The sequence below is a fragment of the Centruroides vittatus genome, unplaced genomic scaffold, assembly GCF_030686945.1.
Source record: "Centruroides vittatus isolate TY-2023 unplaced genomic scaffold, ASM3068694v2 contig_484, whole genome shotgun sequence".
Classification (NCBI taxonomy): domain Eukaryota; kingdom Metazoa; phylum Arthropoda; class Arachnida; order Scorpiones; family Buthidae; genus Centruroides; species Centruroides vittatus.
Window position 1 is genome coordinate 3,093,503 of NW_027122274.1, and position 26,685 is coordinate 3,120,187.

General features: G+C 26.2%; 1 protein-coding gene across 2 annotated transcripts in view; it reads left to right on the forward strand.

Moving 5' to 3' along the window:
- Positions 1-2,596: 2,596 nt before the first annotated feature.
- Sbf (SET domain binding factor) overlaps positions 2,597-26,685 on the forward strand; it is a 139,992-nt gene continuing 115,903 nt past the window's right edge. For both annotated transcript variants that reach the window (XM_067273684.1, XM_067273685.1), the window contains exons 1-2: positions 2,597-2,741; positions 11,098-11,183. In XM_067273684.1, the coding sequence (XP_067129785.1) occupies positions 2,687-2,741; positions 11,098-11,183 (141 nt within the window). In that variant the 5' untranslated portion in view covers positions 2,597-2,686. The remainder of the gene's footprint in view (positions 2,742-11,097; positions 11,184-26,685) is intronic.

A 26,685-nucleotide genomic window follows, 5' to 3' on the forward strand; every position in this document is an offset into this window, starting at 1 on the left:
TTGGTTATTAATTAAATAATCGTGTCAAGATATTTGAAATTATCTATAATTTGCACAAAGCTATGATACTGTATCTGGTTTCTGGTTCACAAAGCTATGATCACTGGTTTTGAGCAAATATATTTGCTCAAAACCAGTGAATATTGGAATTGGTTGAGAGTTCGTGACAAACTACAATTAACAAGCTGGCCATATAGAGTTTTCCGGGTTTTCTTGACGTTTGTAACACTTAAATAGGGCCAATTTTCCATACAGGAATTTTACAGGAGCACTTTCCCGTGGCAGATCGACCATGTATTGTGCTGCCTTATCATTCCATTGCACTATATTTGTATAAAAAATTTACGGTCATTTAAAAATTTACTGTATGTGAAAATTTATTAAAAATACTTTCTCTCATTGATTTATTGTTTTGTGTGTTTTACGTTTGTAGAAAAGAAGCTGGTGTTAGATATTCTACTCTGCATGGATCTTCAATATTGTACAGTCCAAACTGATCAATTGACTTTGATACAGTGCCTAGAACAAAATTAATAAAATGGCGTGGCAAGGTATTAGATTATATTAGTAATTATGAAAGGTAAAAACAAATTTAAGAATATTAAAAAGAAGTAAAAAATCTCTAAAACAGACAGGAAAACGTTTCAGCAAAGTCATATTTCACTGTTCGACTCGCATTTAAACTATATAAATAAAGAAAAACAGATTCATAGGTTAATAATCAAAAATTGCACTCAAAATTCTATCAAATGAACAGTGAAATATGCATTTTTTAAGACAAGTTTGTAAAATTTTAAAAATAAATGACTCTATGTTAAATTTAAGAACAATATGTTCACAAGCCATAAAAAGAATATCAAGAAACAGCAATTATAATGATAAGATAATTACAAAATTCATACTTCAATGGAAAGAAAAAGATACAGCTAATTATCAATACATATTTCTAAAATGTGAATGTTAAAAAAGTGCAATTTTCATTGATTCAAGCAAACATTTTCAAATGGTTTGGATTATGGTTTGAAGAAAACCAAACCAAGAATTTAACGTTACCATGATATACAGAGCAAGGTTTTAATGTGATTTGGAATTCTACATTGGCATTTGGAATCAGTAAATTTTTTATTGCTGAAACAACAATGAATAATCGTAGTTATTTTTATATCTAAAATATATATATGTTTAATAATGTAGCCAGAGAGGAACGTGAAACCCCATGCTTTTATAAATGAAAAAAAAAAAAAAAAATTAAATAAGTACAGGAAAAAAGATTGAAACAAACCCACTTATGTATATAACATATCTAAGAGTTTTGTTTTCATCCACAGTGCTAATAGTTACATACACACTGGTACAGGAGTGAATGTAGATTTGCACGTTCTGATTCGAATCCGACCACCAATGGCCGAGGGGAATGAGATAAAACCACTGAACACTGGTAATTGATCGCCGGTTCACGCCTGACCAAATGCGGACTGGCCATGCGAAATATTTTAGGTTTTCCTCGAGTGTTTAGCATCTAAATAGAGACCAAGGCCAATGTCCTATTGGCCCCCAAGAAAGTCCCCCATTGGCAGATCGCCTTTGTGCTATTTGCATTATCCCACCAATCCTACAATTTTAAAACTTCGGATCTCTTTAAACACAAAATGTACGATTAAATTTAAAAGAATAAAATACTGTATCAAAAAATAAACAAAGTTTCTTCCTACTCAAATTTTGTTTTAAAAAAATCTAATATATTGTTATGCAATTAATTGTCTACAACTATATTCTGTAATCTGAAAGAAAAATAACAGAATCGGTTACGATCCTTTTCCTGCTTCCAATAAAATACAAATAATTAAAGTTAAAATTATGTTTGAAAAAAAACATCATTTATTAATAAAATGTTTGGTTGATAATCAACTATTTTTTTCGCCTCAACTTTGCTTAAACTCCAATAAATACTCGACGAAACACGACGTTCAAATTTCTGATATGCCTCTATAGTTATAGTTTCCATAGACAACGGAAGCGTGCATACAACTCTATCGAGCTTACTAACGATGTTTACGATTACTGTATATTCGTATTAACACACAATTTTTAAAAATAATTGAATTTAAATGTTTAAATTTTTCTTCACTCTTCGAAAGTAATATAATAAATATTTATAATATAAAAAAATTCATTTATATATTTTCCATATTGATTGTCAATAATAATTAATTTTGCATGGTTTAAAAAAATCCCAATAATAATTTTTATAATGCAAAAAAAAATTAATTAATTAGGTCCAAGCGGTTTATAGCTTTTAGTTTACTTTAATATAAAAAATAACGATAAACCAGTCAAGCAATTCAATTAAGTTCATCTCCAAGAATCCCAAAATGGGCTTGTTTCCACGCTTAATAAACAAAAATAATTATTTATAACAGAAAGTTATCTTTCAGAACAACTATTATTTAATTTACTATTCATAAAAGTACGTCATTTTTAACAGTACGCTATATTTATTAAAAATAAAACAATAAAATAATATATATATAAAAAAAAGATCATCTAAATGTTGTATGAAAGCGGAAGACTTCGAGTCATAATTGTTCCAGATGGCGCAACAAGTGCAGTGTGAGTGAGTCATCGCATCAAATCGACTTCAGATATGAATTCCGAGTGGAAACGGGCCATGGCTTTCTGACGAACGATGTCTCGTTTGGCCGACTATTTCGTAGTCGTGGGGTTCGACCATACAAAAGAAAGTATGTAACTACTCCACTCTTTCGGCATGACAATATTTACAATACCCGCTAACTGTAAATCATTTCTGTAATAGTCAAATGCTTCCTGAACTTGGAGGTTTAACATTTCGTGAGGGTCTGCATTCTGTATTATTGACCTGATAGAATAATCTACAGTGAAAATTCTCTTTTCTTTCATTTTTAAGTTATTTATTTAAGACGAGTTTAATAAAAATTCGTATTAGAATGGAGTATTATGAAAATCCATATTTTTTTTTTAATGCTTGATAAACCGTTCTGTGTCAGTCTTTCATTAAGTTCATTACTTGGGACTTTTAAACCTTAACTGTTCTCTTAGATTTTTATTCTGAACCTCTATCAAACCACAATTTAACAAGTATATAAAATTTTGATAGTGGTTTTTATTAAAAATAGTAATTTAAAATGTATAGATTTCATTTATTTACATGTAGGTAAAATTTTATGCATATTGCAATGTTAATTTCTATAATACATTGATAAAAAAATGTTGTTTGATCCATAAATGTTGTATGATCCATATATTCATTATTTATATGTTTAGATTTGATGAATTGTTTATAATATATGAAAATTTTAAGCTGTTTATTTTTTCACGGTTGAAATTCTTAACAACCTACTTTAATTAATTTTTAAAAATGTTGATATGGAAATAAGCTATTTTTAATTTTGATCTTTTCAGACCTCTTACGGCTATTTTCATTGATGTTTAACTTAAATTGTTTATATCTGTTATTCAGTTCCTTTCAGTTTTTGTTGTTCAATTTATGTTTCTGTTACTCAATTCTTTTTCTGATTCAGTTATTTGATTTTGCAATTTGAGTTTTATTAAAAGACAGAGGCAATAAAGTTTCAAAAAAAAATAGCTGATAGATCTCTATTTATTATTAATAAATTTATTCTGTTTTAAACAATTATACAGAATAATAATAAATGTATAAACATATGCTACGGACATATTATTTTATTCCTACAATAAAAAGTAGTTTTATTTAAATTTGTAATCAGTCATGTAGTTTTTGATAGTGTAATTAAATGTCATCTCTCTAAATTATTTTGCGTTTTGAACTGATAAACTTACTAATCTGTTATTTATCAAAATTATACTATTTTGACAGTTTTTAAGAATAAAAAAGAAAAACAGTAATATTTTAAAAAATCAAATGCTTTTTTTTCATTTTTAAATATGTTATTTTTTTCCTTTTTGAAATTTGATATATTCTTTTAATTAATAATTTACATGAATATCTTAAAAATATGCAGTTTATTAAATGTCTATTTATTTATAATTTTTAAAAACAGACAATTAGCTAACAAATTAAACATGTTAACTTATTTGATCATTTTTTAAAATCATTTTGAGGTAATTATATATTTAATAAATATATGAAAGAGAAGTAATAAAAATATATGTACACATTCTTTTGCTATCTATAATTTTAATATTTGAAATTTTATAGGAGTTCAAAGTTTAATAAATTGATAGGAATAACAAATTGAACTAAAAATTTATTATTGATGATCATATAAATCTGTAATGATTGAAATATTTGTTAAAACATAAACTTAATTGCTGCTGTATTATATTATATATTTTTTGATTTTCTATTTTTTACATTTTCATTGAAATAATTACTTTTTTTTTTAATCAAAATTTCTTAATTAGTTTTAAAGTTTAAATTAAATGTAATATAATAATATACAACTTTTAATAAAAAAATTATTCAATTTAGATATTTATTCTGGTTTTTAAATTATTGTACTATTAAAATTACTAATTCTTTAAGTAATCCAAAGGTTTTAAGGTCATTGACCTTTTTAATATGATTTAACTTTTTTTTTAAAGAATTAAATTAATTATAACTAGATTATTTTTAAAAAGTAAATTATGGAATTATTTTTTGATTATATATTATTACTAATAATTATGAAAGCATAAACAAATTATGACAATTTCAGTAATGCTTTATAATAAGTTAAGTTTATGATCAGTGTTTAGGCAATTGAGTAATTCGGTTTCCTAATATCTGGATTTTTAAGAATAAACAGATCTGTGTGAATTAATTACTTAGTTTTATGATATCTTTTTATTTATTGTATATTGATAGTAGAACTAGATCTACCAATTTATGAGTATTTTATAAAGCAATTATTAGATAATCAGTAATAAAGTTGTCAAATGTAATATTGAAAGTAAACAAAAATTGATTTGCTGGAGATAGTAGTTTAGATCTTATCAGATTTCTGTTAACATGTTCATGAATATCTTTTAGAAGACAAAAATAGTATGTAATTTAAACAATCAAAAAAATTAGTTCAAAGGCATTCCATGTCAAATTACAATTCATCATATGCTGACTCTTTTCACTTCTAAAATTATATATATATATACATTTTTTAATGATTGATTTTAAAATATTTTGGAATTTTTTAGGATTCAATATTCTAATATATACTGTAAAAAAAATGAAAAGATTATCCAATAAGTTCAAATATTAGCACTAAAAATTATAAAAGATGTGTTATAAATTAAGCATTATATTTAAAAAAAAAAAAAACAAAAATTTTATCTTAAATTTAGCAAGAATGGAAACAATATTGCAGCATTGTAAAATTTAATTACAGTAATTTACTTTATAATATAATTCATTGAGATATTTATTTATTTGAAAACTCTTTAGTATTTTACATTTTAAATAATTTATTATTTCTTAAATGTATGAGAATCAATAATTCTTTTTTCATAATCTATATGTAAAGATTACTTTAAAATGTAAGTAATAATACAAAATTCAATCAAAAATTAAATAATTATATAAAAATTAAAATATAGATTATTAACCATCATCAACTTAATTAAATATTTGGATTTTTTCTGGTAAATGAAAATCATTAACTGAATATATTAGTTTAAATCTTGAAATTTTTTTTTTCATTTGATGTAGATTTTGAAACATTATTTCTTGTTCTTACTTATTATTTATATAAATGAATAGAATGAAATAATTCATCATGTCATGTATTTATGGTATTAGAATCTCAAGATTTAAGATTTTGAATTTGATATTGTGATACCTAGATTACTATGAAAACTTTATAGAATAACTTTGATTCTTAAAGTTATCTTATAAAGTTCGGTCTGAGGATCACTTAAACTATGTCAGCACTGACTACCTCTGCTTCTTGTCCACTTCTTATCCTGTTAATAGTGAGGTTGAGGCCAAAGTTTTAAACGTGAAAACATGTACGTCAGACGTTCAGCGCCGGTTTCCTGTAAGCCTAGAAGTTTGACACTAGTGTTTGGAAAGTCAGTAGAATCATGCTCGATATTCCAAATGCCATAGTCAAACTTCTAGGTTTACAGGAAAGTGGCACTGAATGTCCGACATACACGTTTTTGCATTTAAAACTTCAACCTCAACTTTGCTAATATCTCCTTAGATAATGATAAACAAAATAATTTGACACACAATGTATCTGATAACCTAACTTAAGAGATATTTGATATGTGAAATTGTTCTTTTCTTTGGCTAAACAGCATAGAATTACATGTTGGAAATATGAGTAGGTTAGTCTGTTGATCACCGGTAGTCCATGACCACTGATATAGAAGAATATTTATAATTATTGTATATTGTATATATTCATATTCTCAAACATTAGAACAAATTTTAAATTTAAATTATTAAAGTTTACAATATTATTATTACAAATTTTGTAATTTATAAAATACAGTGGGTGATCAGTTAACGAACAGTTTGGTTAATGAACAAATTGGATAACAAACACTTTCACAAAAGATTTTTATGTTCGGACAATGAACACCTCATAGAACAAACACAAGAAGAAGCAACATAAAATAATGAATACCAGTTGATTTTCCTTTGTCTTCAGACAATAATTCAAAACTTTTCAGAGCACGGGAGACATTGACATCGACACTCAACCTGGTATATACTAATTGGATAGTATTCATCCAAATTTTGAAACTCTCCCTTGTAATTCCAGCCTTTTATTTTTCTGACAGAAACAATTCTTTTATAATATTCGTGAGACTGTCGGGCAGGCACTCATTAAGTTTTGCATTGGTTTTTATTTTTGAAAGTTAAGAGTATAATAGCAAAGGTAGAGACTGGACAGAAGATGTCTGATGTTTCTGGGCAGTATGGCTTGAACAGGTCTACAGTAGGTTACAGTTCAATCTTATCTAAGAAAGATACAGTATAATCAAGAAGACTCAAGCAGCTAAAGGAGTAACAAAAGTCACATCTGAGAAATAAAGAACATTGAAGAGCTCATAATGGAACCTGAAACTGATCTGACAACAGAAGAACGCCAAGAACTCTTGAAAGAAGAACACCAAGAAACTCTGCGAAATATGTTTTCTTCTGAAAAAGAGGATTAATGCTGATATCTGCTATTAAAGATTTTTTGAAAAAGTGGGAGGATGTCAGAACCATGATCTTAGAATGGCATCCAAACCAGGTTGAGGTTAATAGGCTTGGGGATGTCTACAATTACAATGATATTAATTACTTTTGAAAAATCCTGAAGAAGAGAAAAGAAATCTAAATTAGACAGATTCTTTAACCCCCACAAAGTGAAAAAACATGACTAATAAAAATGAAAGACTGTATGTATATGTATTTTTATTATTACATATAAATAAATGTGGTAAGAAAGTACAGGTATACCTCGAGTTACGTCGTTCTCGATTATATGTCATTTGTCAAAAAAGTATTTGGAAAAATAAAAATCAAGTTTGTCATTTTATTCAACTTTACATCCGTCCGCCACAAATATTGAAGTCATAATATCACTAGAAAAGTGTTAAAAGCACATAAAATCATATTAAAGTATGTACATTTACAGTAAATGTTAATATAATCATCATTTATGATTATTATAATGAAGGAAATATGAAAACATCTGTGTTTCTGTGTTGTCGTCTTATTTAGCAGTCTTTAAATGCTCATTATTGGCGTTTTCCACAGTAGTTCCAATATCTACCATTTGGCATTGTCAGTGCCACTCTCTATTGGTAAATTTAACATAAATTAGTTTATTCTCTACTATTGCAAAATAATTTTAATAACTGTATTTGTTATTTCACTTTAAAAAATCCTCTTATTTTATAATGTCATAGAGAAACCACATTCATAAATAAAGAGTCTGCAATGTACTGTAAACATCCCCAAATTGTAAACATGTACATTTACAAGTATGTACTGTACGTACATGTATTCGTAAATTTAGGTTACTTTTTTTTGTACTATATTAAAAACTAAAATTTATTTGTTTGTAAGCTTAATATATGGTTAATAAGAATCTATTTTATTAAAAATGCATTTATAAATAAAATGCAGAACTGGGAATGGTAATTTGTGGTTTAGCCTAGTGACAATTAAATTCAACTTACGTCGCCTCTCCTGGAATTAATTACCAATATAAGGTGAGGTATACCTGTATATATTTTTTATTTTTTGGAGTCTCCAGAATGAATTAATCAAATTCTCATAAAAACCTATGGTAATTGGTTAACGAACAATTCGGATAGTGAACAAAGTCTTGGAACAGATTATGTTCATTAACTGATCACCCACTGTATGTTTATTTTATGATTTGTTGTTTGTTTGAATGATAATTCATGTATAATTTGATAATTCATAACCTGCAATTTTTTAATCAACTCCATCCAATGAACAAAGAAATAATACAAATAGGTCTCACTAATCTTGTATAGCTTTGCAGGTAAAAACTCAGAACATATCACTAACATTTTCGACCCACTTTTTGAGGTCTTTTTCAGGTGTTCTATAAATATTTTCTGGTTTTATTCTAATTTTCAAATTTCCAGTTTCCAATGTTTTCTATCCTCAAATTTATTTTTCGAATCTTTTAAAATTTAAATATTTGAAAGATGTGCACTTGCAATTTATGACACAATGCTATAACAACTAGCGCAAGTGCACATCTTTCGATTTGAATATTAGAATAAAACCAGAAAATATTATAGAACACCCAAAGAAGACCCTAAAAAGTGGGTCGAAAACATTAGTGATATGTTCTGAGTTTTTACCTGCAAAGCTATACAAGGTTAGTGAAATGTATCTGCAATTTTTTATTTTCCAAAAGTTTACATATATGCAGGCCCATGCACAGGCTTTTTAAAAGAGTAGGGTATAAAAAAAATATTATACACACCTAACATAGTTTAATAATCTTTACAATATAGATATATAGAGTAACACAATACAGTAACAATTAATTAAATGAGTTGTGGTTTTTATATTTAATTTTTTAATTCTTTCTAAATGGAGGGTTAAACCTTGTGTGCATAGCCTTGCTTATACAGATCATAATTTCTGAAAATATAACTATGCTTGATTGGTAATTTTGTGAATACAGAAGATTTAATACATTAAAATAACTTTAAATAGAAGAAATGGTATATTTTTCTTTTTAAAAAAATATTGAAAAAATGCAGACAACTGTAAAAATATATTTCTAATGTCATACTAATGGTGCTATACATGCATTGCTTTGAAAATATAAATGACTTAATTTATAGAAAAAATGAAACATTCTTGTATAAGTACCACTTATCTAAAGGTTAACTTGTATGGCTTTTAGTGGTATTTTTAGATTTCTTTAATAATAATTTGCATAGTGCTGAAAAAGGAATTTTCTTAAACATGTTCTTATTGATTAGTAAACAATTATGAAACTAAGCTCTACTTTTATCAGTAGATCTGCCAGTACATCTGAATTATACAATTTTCTAACGTATGCAGTTTTATATACAGTATTTACAACAGAAATAAAATTTTATTGTAAATGAATAAAATCATATTTACATTTTAAACATATAACATCAGTTATGTTCCATAAGATTAATTTTTTAAATTGTTAATAGTGGTCTATAAAAAATTTTTAAAACATAATTCAGTTCTTTTTTTTTTAAAAAACATTACATTTTTTTGAACACAGAACTTTATATATTTGAAAAATAATGTAAATAATAATCTTCTACTAAAGCTATTTTCTTGTTTCTCTTTTTGTCTAAGTTTAATTAAACTGAATTTATTGACAATGTTATAAAATAAATATTTGAGTATTTCTGATTTATTTCCAGAAATAACTTAGTAGTGTTCAAGTAATACTCAGAATTTTTTATTTGTGAAAATAATATAATGATGCATATTTGATATGTTGTTTTCCTTGAATTACAGGCAATGTTCTATATTACATTTAAAAAACATTTTAAAATTTATTTTTAGACATACAGTAATTTTACAATTTGATTTCATGTACTGTACATACTCAAACTAAGTAGCAATTTAAATTTGTATATTCAAACAAATTATAATCAAATTTTAAATTACAAAAAGCTTTTATTATAAAAATTTTAAAGAATTAAATTTTAATTGTAAAATACTTAGTAAAACATATTAGTTTTATCTGTTTCTTTCTAAATTTAGCTTCATTTACATTTCAGATATATTCATCTTTAATAAAACTAAAAGCTAATATTTTTACATTGTTATAAATATATAATTTTATTATTTTTTATTTGTCCACTTTTCATATCTGAAATAAATTTGTAATTAATAAATCAAATAAAAAATAAAATTCAATCAATAACAATAAAATTCCAGAAATTTATTTAAGGAAAACATTTTCAAAGTTAACTTTCTTATTAAAAAATTGCCAGGATGAATTCACATTAAGAAAAAATATATATTTTTTTCTGGACTATACATACAAATGAGTCCAACTCCTTCTGTCCTTTCACACACTTTGTAGAGGCAATAACAAATCCACGGTGAAACAGACCTTTTATTTGAGGCTACATGTCCGCCGTCCAATGTAAATAAGTTAAAAAAACTTATTTTTAACTTATTTACGTTGTAAATAAGTAAAAAAACTTATTTTTGAACTTATTTACATTGGTCGGCAGACATGTAGCCTCAAATAAAAGGTCTGTTTCACCGTGGATTTGTTATTGCCTCTACAAAGTGTGTGAAAGGACAGAAGGAGTCGGACTCATTTGTATGTATAGTCCAGAAAGAAATATATATTTTTTCTTAATTAACTTTCTTATCTTCAATTCTTTCAAAATCAAATGAAAAATTCAAACTAATTGAAAAAATTGAAGGTTCAACTTTGTTCATTTACAGAAAATATTCTTAAAAATTTTAAATAAAATTAGAAAATGCTCTTCTATAATAAATTTCTGACTGTTTTGTACTATAAACAAAGTTTGTTTAATATAATTTAAAAATATAATCTACTTTTATATTGTTATTAAAATAATTAATTTATTTTGCAAATATAGGAGGTGGAATTAGTTGTGGAAAAGTATTACAACGTTTTCCTGAGAAAGATTGGCCAGACACTCCTTTTATAGATGGTATTGAATTGGTAAGTTTATTATATAAAAATATTAAAATTAGCTTTGTTTTGCAAATATTCATTATAAACTGCTTTATAGAAAATGGAAAAAATTTATTATATTGAGTAAACAACATATAATTCATAATTCTTATTATATTATTTAGTTGTATAATATATTGTAAATTCATAATGAGGAAGAAAATAATAATAAAATATTAATCTAAAAATAAATCAAATCAAATAGTGATGTCAGTAAGTCAGAAAATTATATATGACGCAAACATGAAATCAAGTGAATTTATATATTTGCTTAAAATATGAATTAAAAAAAATTTTTATATATAATTTTATTTGTTTCAGAAAAAACAAGAATTAAAATTATTAATCAGTTGATTATTATATGGTTGACTTTATGCAGGAAATAAAAGTTGCACCACATTAGATTAGTTATTGGTAATAATCTAAAATGCCTAACCTATTTGTATCAAAGAAAAAGGAAATGAAAAATATTTTGTTAAAAAAAATTTTTACAGTTATCATATTTAAAAGTTGTAAATGTCAGTGACATGGAAGTCAAGGAATGAAAATCAAGCATACTTCCTATTTTACTAATTATTTTCTTTACATAATTTAATGATTTTGTATTTTTAACTTTCTAATCTTTAATAATAAATGGGAAATGATTTAAAATAAAAATTCTAAGCTCTTACTCTGTTTATATTAGTTTATTCAAGAATGCTATTGATTTAACAGATTTTTTGATTAATTTATTTTGAAAATTTAATAAAATTTACAGTATATGCAGTAATGGTAGAAATTTTTTTAAATGACTTTAAATGTTTGTTTTTTTTTTTTTAATTTTATTTTCAAATGATATATATATATATATATATATATATATATACTTTAAACATAATGATATATATATATCATTATGTTTAAAGTTTTATCTGTTTTAATGTTAATAACAGTCAAATTATCAGCTATATATTTGCTCAAAAATGTTAGGAGAAAAAATTAGAATACAACTTTTTATGGTGCAAAATATTTTTTATTAAATACTGTTGCTGTTGATTCCAATAATTTGATACTGGTAAGCAATTTTATGAAGAAATGTTAAGTTATTTGAAAGTCAAAATTTCCAGAAAAACAAAAGTTTTCTAAATTGAAAAACTAATCAAAATCATTATTTTATTTACTTTTATGTACAGAAAAGTATCTAAACTTCCTATTTTATAGAATTTAAATTAAACAAAATTTTAATAAAATTAGCATAAACAGAACATTATTTAAGTACAAAAAAAAATGTGGCAAAGTACATAAAACTTTACAATTGAAAATTGAAATTACTACTACAGTAGAGAGTCGTTAATCTGAATCACTTGGGGACTGGGGTTGTTCGGATTAGTGATTTGTTTGGATAACCGATTATGTACGAAAAATATATTAACCTGTCCGATGTTCAAATTTTTCTCCATTGCGTGTCGCTTTGTATTGAATTTTCGTCGATTTTAAGCCTAATGAAAATTTTTATAATAATAATCGAGGCTATTGTATCATTAAAAATTATTTCTTTATTTTGTACAAACAAAATAAATATATTGAAGAATATAAAAACATGAAAATTATACTTTAGAAGTAAATCTAGTATCAAAAACGTTCGATTCAGTACGACATAGTCCGACTGAAAATCGTTCAGATAACCGGCGATTCGGATTACCGGGGTTCGGATTAACGACTCTCTACTGTACTGTCTTTTGATGTTAAAATACTTGAATTAGTTTAAAACATGTAAAAGAATAAAATCATATATACAAGTACTTGTTAAAAATACAAATTCATCTTTTTTCAGACAAAGAATAAATGGAAAAAGAATTCCTTTCCATCTGTTCTTTGATGACTAAAAAATTTTTGAGATTACCTTCAAAGACAAATATTCAAGTAATAGGACTCAAGATTGAAAGAATTAAAAAAACCACACCACAAAGACAAAGATGTGTGAATTATCACAGTTAGACTCTAAAAGTATATGATCTTGTTAAAAATGAAAAAGATCTGATGGATAATGTTCATGTTTCAATTCAAAAGAGAAATCAAGTTGATGTCAAATGGTATATTGGGAGTAGTAGTAAGTAAAGTTTATTGTAATAGGGTATACCTGTTACAAGGGGGAGAATCAGTTGATACCAACATAGTTGATTTTGTTATTTAATAATTATAAAATATTGACGTCTTATAATAATATCTAATTTGTTCAACATTGATATATATTTGCAATACTGCAAACATATGTATTTGATATATTATATCACATTACATAACTACAAAAAATTTTTTAAATTATACAAATTATCATCAAATTATAATTTTTTCCACGTACAAAATGCTTAGTTAGTATTTCATTGTTGATCTTGTTTGTCGCACAGAGGTTATATCTATTTCGTAACACTAGTGCCTTGCTATAAAACGACACTTATAATTTTTGGGGGATAAAAACCCCTACATCTAGAATAGCACCAACTGCAAGATAATAATTATTATTATTGAATTATCTTCTTATTATTAAATCTTAGCCAAGTGGAGAAATTTAATGGTAAAAATTTCTGAAACATATCAGTTGCTATATAAGGTTCTGAAATTATATTATACCACACAAGATTTTGACAGATTAGAACAATCTTAAGATAGGCAGAATTCAGGAGAAATATATCAATTATGTACTTGATATAATGACTTCGGTGGAATAGTTGATATTTTTTCGATCCCCTAACTTAGAAAAAACTTTAATAATGATTATCATAAGGAATAAGTGTAGGCCAAATCTGTTTCAATTTTTCTATTACCATAGTTTTAGCATTTAAACATTCAAACTAACTATTATTTCTTCTATCTAGCCATAATCAGAACTAAGATGACGATCAATTCCTTCTCGAAAAATCATTCAATTGGACTACTTTATCTAGATTAATATCATATGTATATTTTATGTTGTCTTTAATATAATAATCATCTTTTATAATAATTCTATTCCCATTGTGTTTTTCTTCTTTAATTATTGCCAATAATTTTTTTCTTCTCATTCTGGATCTCATGCATAAATCCGAAGTAACTATTATCTTTTCCTTCACTTTATTATTGAAGTTGCCTTTCTTTTTCCAGAATTCTTTAATAATCAGATTCCTATCATATACGGACCCCAATAATATTTTCACTATGGGATTGATTTCACTTTTGGTTAATCTAACCACTCCTTTTATGTGACGATTAATTATTCCCAAGTCCTTTTTTATAAACTGATTAATTTCTTTTACATGATCGGTCGAGTTGAACGGAAAGTTTAAAACTATAATGTTATTATTATTTCTCACGTTAGCTAGCTGGTCTATTTCAAATTCTAACATACCTTTCAATTGGCAATTCTTATTAGATATTTCCTCTAATTCTTCTACTTTTTGGGATAATTTTGACAATTCTCCATTCAAATATTTATTTTCTTCTTTCAAAGCAATGACTTCTGCTCTAATTCCTTGTAGTTCAGTATGAAGAAGAGAGAACTTATCTTGAATTAGCTCGTATATTGCTTTCAATGTAAATTGTGACTCTTCCTGAACTTGTGGCCCTAGATCTCTTGAAGTTTCGAAGTAGTCGTAAATTTTCGTAGCTCTCGAGGTCCCAGGACTATTTTTATTAAAAACATCCTCTAACTGATAATAATGTTCACTAGATGTATCGCTCAATTGCCTTTCTTTTTCTTTAAGCTTATTCTTGCAAGGTCTGCCTCGTCCCCTTCTTTGCATATCTTCTTGACGTATTTGTTGTGGAGATCGAGGGAAAGGGCCTGGATTGGACTCAATCCCAGCAATTATTAATAAACACACAATTAAAATCAAGGAAATTTCACAAATAACCACTTCTTTAAAATTGTCATATTTCGGCTTCTTATGGGTTTTCAATTCACTCAAAACAGAATTATCAAGCTTCACTAAAAGTTCACCCGTACCTCCAGCGGCTAGTACACGCCCCCTATTGGGAGTACTTATTAGACATTAAGAGACAGATTGTAAGAACACCAAAATAATTTAGTGAAAGGAAGATTGAACATTGAGCATAATCTTAACTGAAACTCTTATGATGAATAAAACAGCAGAGTGGTACAAAATGGAAATCATTCTACAAAGATAAAAAATTAGTTTTATCAGAGTGACAGAAGAGTTAATAATATCTTCATACCTTGATCCATTATAAACAAGAGGAGATGGAAAGAAGCAATGTAAAACCATGGGTGTGAGCATTAAAATTTTATTCAACACCTTGCTAAGACTGTAAACTTTTCATAATAACTTATTTATTGTCAATTGTATTGTTTTTTACATTCATATGTTAAGTGAATACCAAACATTATTTAGACAGTTTAGGAAAACCATTGGCAAACTGTAGCTATTTCAAAAATTTCATAATGTATAACAAACATTTAAAAAATTCTATTATGTAATGTGTAATGAATATTTTTAAGATTGCTCTTCATTAATTATTCAAATTTTTATTTGAAAAAAATTGAAGATGAGATAAAACATCTCAAAAAATATTTAATCATACAGAAAACCTCTGGACCTATAATAATTTAACCTGTCCAGTGGTACTACTATTTTATGAAGTTATATGATAAAATAAAATGAATTCAGATAGCTCAGACATTATAATGTAATATATTAAAAAGCTTCTTGCCTGTGTTGTTTATTTACAGTTAGTTACTTATGACTAATGAACAGGCTTATTACACACCCAACCTAATTAATTAACTTTTGGTTATTAATTAAAACACATTTTGGTTTACTGACCTTTATCAATTGGATGATATACAAAAAACAGAGTTTATGGTGACAGTTGCCAACATTACAATATATATTAATAGTATAATTATTACAAATTATTAAATACACCTTATTAATAGGATTCTAAAATTCACTAGGACAGCAACACAACAATACTAAACATCTAGAAAAAGCTTTGTGAATAGTCTTTCTGTCTTCTTTATGGTTATGGCAATTTTCTATTCTTTTGTCTCCATCACATTTGTAGAGTATGCTGATTTAATTTCCTTGTCTTGATTTTTATTTGGATTATTTTTGGAGACATTTTCCATTACAATTATGGATGATTTTATGCATGTTTTGGTCTTGATAGTTAGTTTAATCAGCACTTCGAATACAATAATACTGTAATATGTGTTTAAAGTTTCTACCACTAGTTTTACTACTCTACTAGTTCTACTACTAGTTTTACTTTTCTGCTTTTGATAATCTGTCAGATAATTTGATACTATCAACACAATAACTTGATTTCTATGATTTTATCATCATGTAACTTTTTATATTATGGAAATTTTTTTACAAAAATTTTTGGTAAATATATGGATTAGATTTGAAGAGAAATAATAATAATTTCTTTTTTTTTATGTTAAATATGATTATCAATATTCTGCTTTTTGATTAATTTAATAATTGAACAATCCTAAATTTAAAAAAAATGAGTATTTTGTAATAATCCTTTTTTTTACATAAATTACTTACAAAATGAGTTTAATGGTACTATTCTGTTTTCATATTATCTATAAGTAATGCAATGCTTATGTAATGTGTTTTTCATTCTTAATGTTTAAATTATCTGCATAAGTCAGCTAAATTCAAATTTGAAGATATTTAATCTTTATGAGATTTTTATATTAAGTCATTAATTTAGTAAATATAGACTATATAGACTACAGTATTGCTCTTTAAAGATGATCAATAATGTTTATCACTATTATGTTTGTACAATTAAATGTTTTATATTGAAGATTCTGCTGTTCTTTTTATTTTCCAAATAGCTTAACTAATGTTTTAAATAGAGGTGAATACAGAGTCTGTATTTTCATAGAATTACAAAGAATAAAAAGAAGATGAAAGCAGCAGCTTTTACAGTATTATTAAAAACTGATTTTATTAGTTTTAAACTAATAAACTGATGATCTATAAAAAATTACTTTCAATATGATATTTTATAATTTCAAACATTTTTAATTCAAATTTAAGTTAATATAAATAAACACTACCCATATAACCAATATTTAGCAAAATAACTAGAAGAAAGTAAATGTTTTAAACTGTGTTGAATGGACATCAGACTAGCTGACCGCTGAATTTAATTTTATGTTGTACTGAATTATTGTTTCTATGAAAGAGGAAAAAAAGAATCTGCTTGTCGTGATGAATATAAGTTATCTACAGTTAGCTTTGTTCTTTGAAATTTTGAAATTAAAATGTTGTCTGAAAATTGTTTATATTGGCTTTCACTACCAAAAAATGAATAACTGCATAAATAAACTTTTTAATTTGAATAAAACATTTTATTTTAGCTATCATCATCATCTATTTTGCTACTGAGGAAATATAAATTGTATGTACAACTTGATTTTATTCTGCTCATTATATTTATGCATATGACTCAAATCCTACATATTATAAAACAATATGTGATAATAGAATAATCTTTAGGTTTTTTTAAATAACATATTAAAAAAAAATTAATATTAAGTTTTCTGTACGATGAATATTTTCATTTATGAAAAAGAAAGTGTTACAGTTATTACTTTGTTTTTATTATGAATTATTTGGCAGTTAAATACTTTTTCAATAACATCAATACAGAAAATTTTTCATATATATTCATTCTGTATAAATCTAAGCTGAAGTTTTGCTTCAGAATATCTTTATTGACATTTAATAATATATTTTGAGAATTGCAACATTATTAAAAAAATTTTTAAATAATTTAAAAATAACTTAATATAAATGAGTAATTGGTTTATAACTATTGCAAAATTAATAGATTTAAATATGAATAAAATAAAGTATTGTTTAAATGTAAAAGGAAATGAAGGAAGTGGATTTTTTAGAAAAAAGATATTTTGTAATTTAATATTTAAAAATTTAATACTAAACAGTGCCCATTGATTAGTATTATATTTTTAAATCATGTTAATTCTAAGAACTGTAACAATAGAAATCTGTGAAATTCAAAGGTAATAACTTTTTTATTTGTAATGTAATCCGAAAGATTTTACCTTTATAAAAAGTTTGTTTTTTTAAAATACATTTATGTTTTGCTCCATTCCTTTTGAAGTTTCCTTTGAATGCTCTTCATAAGATTTTTGAGAGTTTTTGACTTTAATCATTGTGACTGCTCTTTTCCACTTCAGAGAAAAATGTTTAATGTCTTTTGCTGTTTGTTTTTTTTTTTAGTTTATTTTTTACAGGAGACAATCTTTCCATTGGTTGGCATCATGGTACTTTTTTGGATTTATAAGTACAAAATTGACTGTTTTGTACAAAATTGACTCTGTTTTGTTCTGCCAACTTACTATGGATTTTGCATAGTGTATTGTTGCCAAATCAGGCCAAAACAACATATGATTACTATGATATCTTAAAAAAGGAAAAAGACATTTTTTAAACATTCATTAATATAAATTTCAGCAGTAATGTTTTCTTTTGTCACAAATGAAAACTTTTCAATCCACACTGGAAAATTGCTTGCCATACCAGATATTTTGAGTCAAACTTTTCAACACCAATTGATGATTGAGATTCTGGGAGAACTTTTATTTTAATTCTAGTATTTTGGATTCTGGAATTATATTATTAAACTAAAGAAAGATTCAGTTTTAGAATTCTAGAAGTCAGCCTTCATATATGTTTCATCATCTAAAACCAAACAAGCATTCCTCTTGTTAATTAAAGAATATAGTTTTTGAGCTCTCATTTCAGTTATCTTCTTTTGTATTCAGTCATTTTAGGTATATTTGTTTTTTACATGATCTCATAGTTGCACATTGGTTAGTCCTTTGAACCATTGTTTGATTAGTTTCACATTTTTTTGTAAAATTTCTTACTGATAAACTGCAATTTTTGGAAATTATTTTGATTATTTTCTAGTTGAGTTGTGAGCTGTGAGCATCATGTTTTCCACCAGAACCTGACATTCAAGAAATTGACAATACTGATAATGTCCTACGATACTGATTTAACACTCGATCCACTGTACTTCAGGAATTTTGTAGCTCTTTTTGATATGAAATGTGTTGGTTATTCTGGATTTTTCAGCCATTTGTCAAAAATTGCTTTTCAATGGTCCGTTTCATTCATTGTTTAAAGCAATAACACAGTTATTTTAATAAAACTGAAAATGAATTCTTATAAATATCTATACTAAAACCCGATGCATGCAATGACACACCAACAACTGCCGTAAATCATTGGGCTATAATTTGGAAATAATAATTATAAATTATAAATGAATTCGACGCCAGAGCATTAGGTGCCATCTCGTATTAAATTTAATAATTATAATTTTTAATTAAATAATTTAGATTAAACTGGGTTTTAGTATACTGTATTTTATGGACTATAAGATGCTATGGACTATAAGATGCACCTTAATTTTTAAACAATTTAAAAAAAAAAAAATACCTATAAGATGCTACGGACTATAAGACACACCTGAATTTTGGAGGCAAGTTTTCAAAGAAAAAAGTGCATCTTATAGTCCGTAAAATACAGTAGATGTTTATTTTTATATCTACGCCTTGCCGGGTATACGATGGTCGACTGAGTGCCGTGTGTGGATGTTTACTGGATGAAGGCACTGAATGCATTCCCAGTTGGCACTGTAGTAACCGATGATGGTTATAGCTTAATGTTAAATATACTGGAAGAGGAGATCGGACTGACTGACTGGGTAGTGTAACGGGCAAGGCGTCTGCTTGGTAAGTGGGAGTTGCGGGTTTGAGTTCCACTTCAGGCCAATTCTTTTTTTCAGTTTAATCTAAATTATTTAATTAAAAATTATAATTATTAAATTTAATTCAAGATGATGCCTAATGCCTCCCTCTAGTGTCAAATTCATTTGTAATTTATAATTATTATTTCCATATCATAGCCTGATGATTTACAGCAGTTGTTGGTGTGTTAATGGAATTCTTATTGTAATTATTTGAAATTGTTGCTATGGCAACAAACAGAATTATAAATAATGAGCAATTATTTATTGTGACATTGTCACAATGTTAGGCTGTAATTTTTAATCATATTTTTAATAATTTTTTAATTTAAAATATATGCTCTCCATCTCAAATTAGTAGTGTCTCGTCTCTGTACATCATACTTTTTCATTAGCAGTAGAATCATGCTGGTCATCTATCTAACTGCTTTCAGGGGAAAATTTTTGAATTGAAATAATGTGATTTCCAGTTTGCATCAGAAGTTTGTATATAGTTAATTGGGGTCTCCTGCCCTTAATATTTCCTAATATTTCTGGTCTCAGCTTTCATCTATCTAACTCCATTTTTGAGATAGGAAAGACATGACAGTGGAAATTTGTGTGTACAGTTTTTTCAAATTGCAGTCCAATAAACAAAAAAGTTAATGTCTTTTGAATTTTATGGATTTCTATTATTACCAATATGTCCTTATATAGCAGACAGCTGGATGGATGGCTAAGGTAATTAAGGCATCAGTCTAGTGTTATGGAGGACTTGGAATCAAATTGGGCAGGTAAAAATCCCAGGAGCTTTTTGGAAAAATAGTCTGTCTCAGATATTTAAGACCATGTTTCAAACCATCTGGCTGTCTTGTGAGCTTGGACAAACCTATGATGGGTCTGAAGAAAAGGCAATCTTAGTGCTCAAAGGGTAGAAAGAGCAAATGTAAAATAAATTATATAGTATCCAATACTGAATAATAGATAAGAAAGCCACTTTTTTAGATATAACATCATGATTAAGCTAATTTGTCTGATGATGATATAAAATTAAATAAGAATGATACTGCTTAAAATGACATTTATAAATTTTGGCAAGAGTTTATATTTACCCCCAAATATTATTAGCACTTTCTAGGATTGTAGGCCATCCATATATAAACAAAATGTAAAAAATTCATGGTTTCTTGAAATCACTTTCAAGAGATTTTCTCCTCCAAAGCTTACTTCATGTTTCTTTTGGTTTGGCCAGATGCACACAAAATTTGGTCCTATTTTTTAATTTCTTCAGACTCTTTGCTATAAGAAATTTTTAAAATCTGTTTATTATATGTATTTAGTTTACCTATAAATCAAAGTTTAATTTTGTTGTCTTCTATGCAAGCATAAAATTGCTATAACAGACTTATCATACAGAAAAAACTGGCAAAATGGTGTAAAAATAGGCTTCAATTAAAGCCTACTTTTACACCATTTTACCGGTTTTTTGTATGGTGAATCTGTTATGTCCTTTATGTGAGCAATTTTATGCTTACATAGAAGACATCAATACAACCAGGACAAGAAGCTTTTAAATCAAGTTTAATTTTGCTGTAGGTATAGTGCATTATGCACTGTTATTCTGTAATTATTTTTTATTTAAAATTTTTATCAATGCTTCAAATCATTTAGTATTGCAAGAAGAAAGTTTTGGAACAGAATGTCTTATGAAGAGTTGATAAAGTTGTAGATCCTTTTTGCTTTTTTACTTATATAGCAGTGTCATGCAAATCTGATGAAGTTCTAACCATCTGGATTTTGCTTAAATTTTTATAGAACTTATTTTTAAATTGATTCTAATCATTTGTCTTAATTTATACTTTTTTTTAAAAATAAAAACAAAAATAGTTAACAAGCTGATATTAAAAATGAATCAAATTTAATCAATATGAATAAAGTTAATATTTTATATAAACATAATAATTTTCCTTTTTTGTTTGGTAATAAATGATGATTGATATAAAAATGCTTTGTGTAAATTAAATCAAAGTATAATGTTTTTCATACTTGCAATGCAATGTTGATCTGAAAATAACTCAATTTTTTTCTAATTTATAAATTATTAAGTGAAAAAGTAGCTTATTATGTATTTATTGGTAGTACAGTACATAAAATATTTTTTAAAATTAAACAATTACTTAAAATTTGTTACAATGAAAATATTTTAATTTCTAATTAATACTTGGATATTTTTTTTATTTTTATTGCTATTTTGTTTAGTTGTAATGTGTACTCTTTTCAACTGAATTTTCTTTCTATAATTATGGTGTGCATCAATAATGCATAATTATGATAAAAGATTGATAGATTTGAGTGGAAATGCCACTCAAAAATGCCACTTATCACTCTACTTTCTCTTCTCTTCAGTGTAGCTATGCATTCTATTTAAAAAAAAAAAAAAAAAAAAAAGATTTTTTGGTTTTAAGGTTTTGAAAATTGGGAAGCACATTAGATTTGAGTAAATATGATAAATCTTAGAAGAGATTTACTTTAATAGTATAAGAATTGCATAAGAACAGGTAGATAAGAATATGTTGTTACTATATTATAAAATGAATGGATTTATTATTAATTTTTGCCTAATTATAATGCATTTCTTAATTGATTAATGACAAATATAATGTATTTTGGAATATTTTAACTTTATAAATAATTATTTACAAAGAAAGACAAAAGCATAAATAATATTAAAAGTTAAAATGAAAAAGATTTAGTTGCCCTGTCCAAAATTTAAAAATGTGAAGTGAACATAAAACTTTATTTCTGTATGTAATAAACTGTTTAATATTAAAAGATGCAATCAAGTTTTTATTCAATAATACAGATCCCATCTCAACAATATTTCTAATGGACTCTTCAATACATTTTTTCTCTTTAATGACAGTGGAAACCTTTCTTTTATCAAGTAATGTGATAAGTTTATTACTTTTCCTCTGTTTTCTAACATTCATCTAAAGTACTTTAAATCTTGAGAAAAAAAGAAAATAATATACTTTTTTTTCAAACAGTAGTAGCTTGTTTTGATCTTTGAAGAAAAATTAAATCTTAGCATTAAAATTTATCAAATATAAATTTATCTATTTTATTGTCAGATAGTTATTTTTTAAGTTTCTATTCATACAACATGAAATACCTTATGCTTTCACGTTCACTGGCAGCAGTTAAATGCTGTACAATAATCTTTTCTTATTCATGCGATCTGTTGCATAAACAAACCCAATTATTCACTCTATTTCTACATTATATACTCGTACTTCAAGCATTTCTAAAAGAACAAAATTTTATTACAGAAATAGATTAAACATTATATAGAACTTTTCATTACTTCTACTGAATTTTATCATTTTTATTGTATTTTTCTAATTATACTTGTGTATTAGAAATATACAATAATTAAAAAATACAAAAACAATTGGATCAAGGATGATAAACAAGAGATAGAAAAATAATCAAATGACAATATCTTCTAGTCTGAATACTGGTATTATAAACAATCTCGTACTCACTCTTTTAACCTTTATCACTGGTCCTGCTTAAACTTCAGAAAACAAACGTTTTCAGCCTCAATCGAGGTCTGCTTCACATTAAAAGAAAATAAAATTTTAACTTAAATCAGACCTTGGTTGAGGCCAAAAACGTTTGTTTTCTGAAGTTTAAGCAGTACCAGTGATAAATGTTAAATGAGTGAGTACGAGATTGTTTAATCAAATGAAAAAGCCAGATTCATTACTGGGCTCTAATTTGGTTAATTAAATTTACAATGTAATTTGCTTTATAGGTAGGTGATAATCAAATTCAAAAATGACACACTGCTATGGTTCACAAATCACAAACACAAAATTTATAACAAACAAAAAGGTTACAGATTGACTTTGGGTAAAACAACTAATAAGTACAAAAGATTACAGTTTACACAGCATGTCTCCGCTCGTACACAATTCAATATGTTTGAAAGTTACTAAAATCCAAGACAGGTCTGTCAAAAGAACACCTTGCGGCTCTTTCCTCTGATCGTAACAAGCAGTACAGTCCTTGAATCCTTCGGAGCAACCAAGCACTTAATTAATCGAAGTGAGATCCACACCTTTTGGGATTTCGAAGGGAACCCCTTTCTCGCCTAAAGTTGCTTCTTTTATACTCACTGGAGTCATTCCCGACCCACCAATCAGCTTTCCGAGGTCTCCAGCTCGCTGGCCCATCGTATGATATCTGCCGACCAATTGCTGATTGTAGATTCAAACTAATGGCGGTTGTCCTAACCATCACTCTTCTAACGGTCATTCTCCAACGGTTTCCTGTAACATCCATGGATTTGAAAACAAAAAGAAAAAGGCGGGAATTGCATGTCCCGGCGATTTCCAACCATGACAGTGATTAAGTTGTCATCTTGTATTAAATTAATTTAGAACACTGGAAGAAAAGACCAATCTGGAGCAGGTCTTGAGCATGCAACTTCTTACAGTGCAGATGAATTATCAGTTATGTTACTCAGATTGCTATCTGATATTTATTTGATTTTTTTATATGATTATATATTTGTAAATTTCTTGCAGTTTTTAAAATTATATTTCTTGCCCCTAAATAAAGATCTTATATAATTAATATGCCTTTGTGTCCTTAACTTAATTTAAACTTATCTCATCTACTAGTACTTTATCAATTAACAAGACTTATTATACTGGATTTAAGACCTAATTGCTGCATCCATAAATCAAGTATAATAAGTCCTGTTAATTGATAAAGTACTAGTAGACGAGATAAGTTTAAATTTAAAGATCTTATATCTTTATTTAGGGATGTTAGACGTGCATTTATGATATCTGGAGAATTAATTAAAAACTTCATTAGTTATTGGGATGTCATCTTGTGCTTTAAATATTTTATTGTTTATTGCTATTTTAATATTTGTTAATTCTCAGAATTTATCTAAATTTCTTTGTGTTTCATTCTAATACTTTGTTGCTTTTTAGATAGCTTTTGCTACAAGAAATTATTTTGGACAATTAGTTCGTCAGACTCTGTTATAGTTTCAACTTTAATCTGTCATCTGTTTCTAAATGATTTAATCTGAAAACATATTTGCATTTCTTAGATGTGATATTATATAGGCAACAAAATTAGAAGTTTTTTAAGATCAAAAGAGTTTTAAATTATGGATATTTCTATATAGAAGTTTCATAAGTAAACAACATTTATCAGGTTTTTATACAAAAATATTAACTGCTTTAATTTGAAGAAGCATAATGATCAGTTTAGTTTTAAACTAGTTAAAGCAACTGGATAGTATTGGATAATTAAACAAAATATTGACTCCTTGTTAAATTATAGGACTGACTTTGTTACTGTAAGCTGTTTTATTTTGTTAATTGAAATAACGAGGAATTAGTTATGATTAATTTTTAAATAATTTCACTTTTTAATTAATTTCATTCAAATCTAAAACCATAAATCATTCTATTGGTTTGAATTAATCAAAATGAATGTATTAGAAGTAAATATATTAATTCAAGCTATAAATGATTGACAAATTTTGATGATGATATAATGATGTAAAAGGGATGACTAGACAAATTATCAACACTTTATCTGGAACCTATTATTGGTGTGTTTTGTGAAAAGACAGTCTATCACAAACGTTTTTGAACTTTGAATAGTTCTTCCTCAGTAAAAACCAATGATAGACTGTCTTTCCACAAAACACAACGGTAACAGATTCCAGATAAAGTGTTGATTTCACCCCGGTGTTAAGGTGATGTTGAACTTTTTAGACAAATTATGTTTCATTGTGTTAGAAATAACTCAGTAACAATTTTTATTATAGAAAGAACAAATTGTGTTTGTTAAAAGATTATATTGTATAATATTAACCTAATTAATAAAACTTCTGTAGAGATATAGTACAAAATTCAAATTATTATAAAAAACTTTTGAATTGTTAATATTGTGATAATCTTATATACCTGATGATCAAATGAGAAGGGACTTTGTGGAGGATTTTGACAATGATGCAAGTTAGATTTGTGACACTAAGCCATGCAGCTTGTCATGAGAAACACTGTAATTTTGAACATATTTACTATGAATAACATTTAAAACTATAGAGTAACTATAAGGTTAAAATTTGATTCTTTTCATTGCATTATGAAGATCATAAGATCATCTAATCTCTTGAGATAAACATCTTAAAAATTTTGTGTGGAACTCTCTTCTAATTCTGTTCTCCAGTAAAAGGCATTTTTAATTATCCTGACTCTTAATTTAAATAATAGTAACAAGCTAACATTGAGTCAGTAATGTGTGACAAATCAATCAAGCACCATGTTGTAAAATTTTTTATTTTTTTGTTTGATTACTTTGTGTAAAAACTTTTGATGCAACAGTTGTTTCTTAAAGAATATTTATATTCTTGTTTTAGTTTTTTTAAATTCGTGATAAATGTCTTTAATAATTATTAAGGATGATCCTGTGGACTGGAATCAAATATTATTAGTATTTTCTTTCAACTTAAGCATTTTTGAAACTTTGTCTTCAGATAGTTTTATTTTAAATTAAAAGTGTGATGTAAAAACTTTTCAAACTGTTAGCTTTAAAAATTTTTAAGATAAAAATAGGAGATTAAAATAACTGATGACAAATTTAATTATAGTTTATAACTCTTAAAGATGTGTGGTTATTATTGATATAATTATTGTTT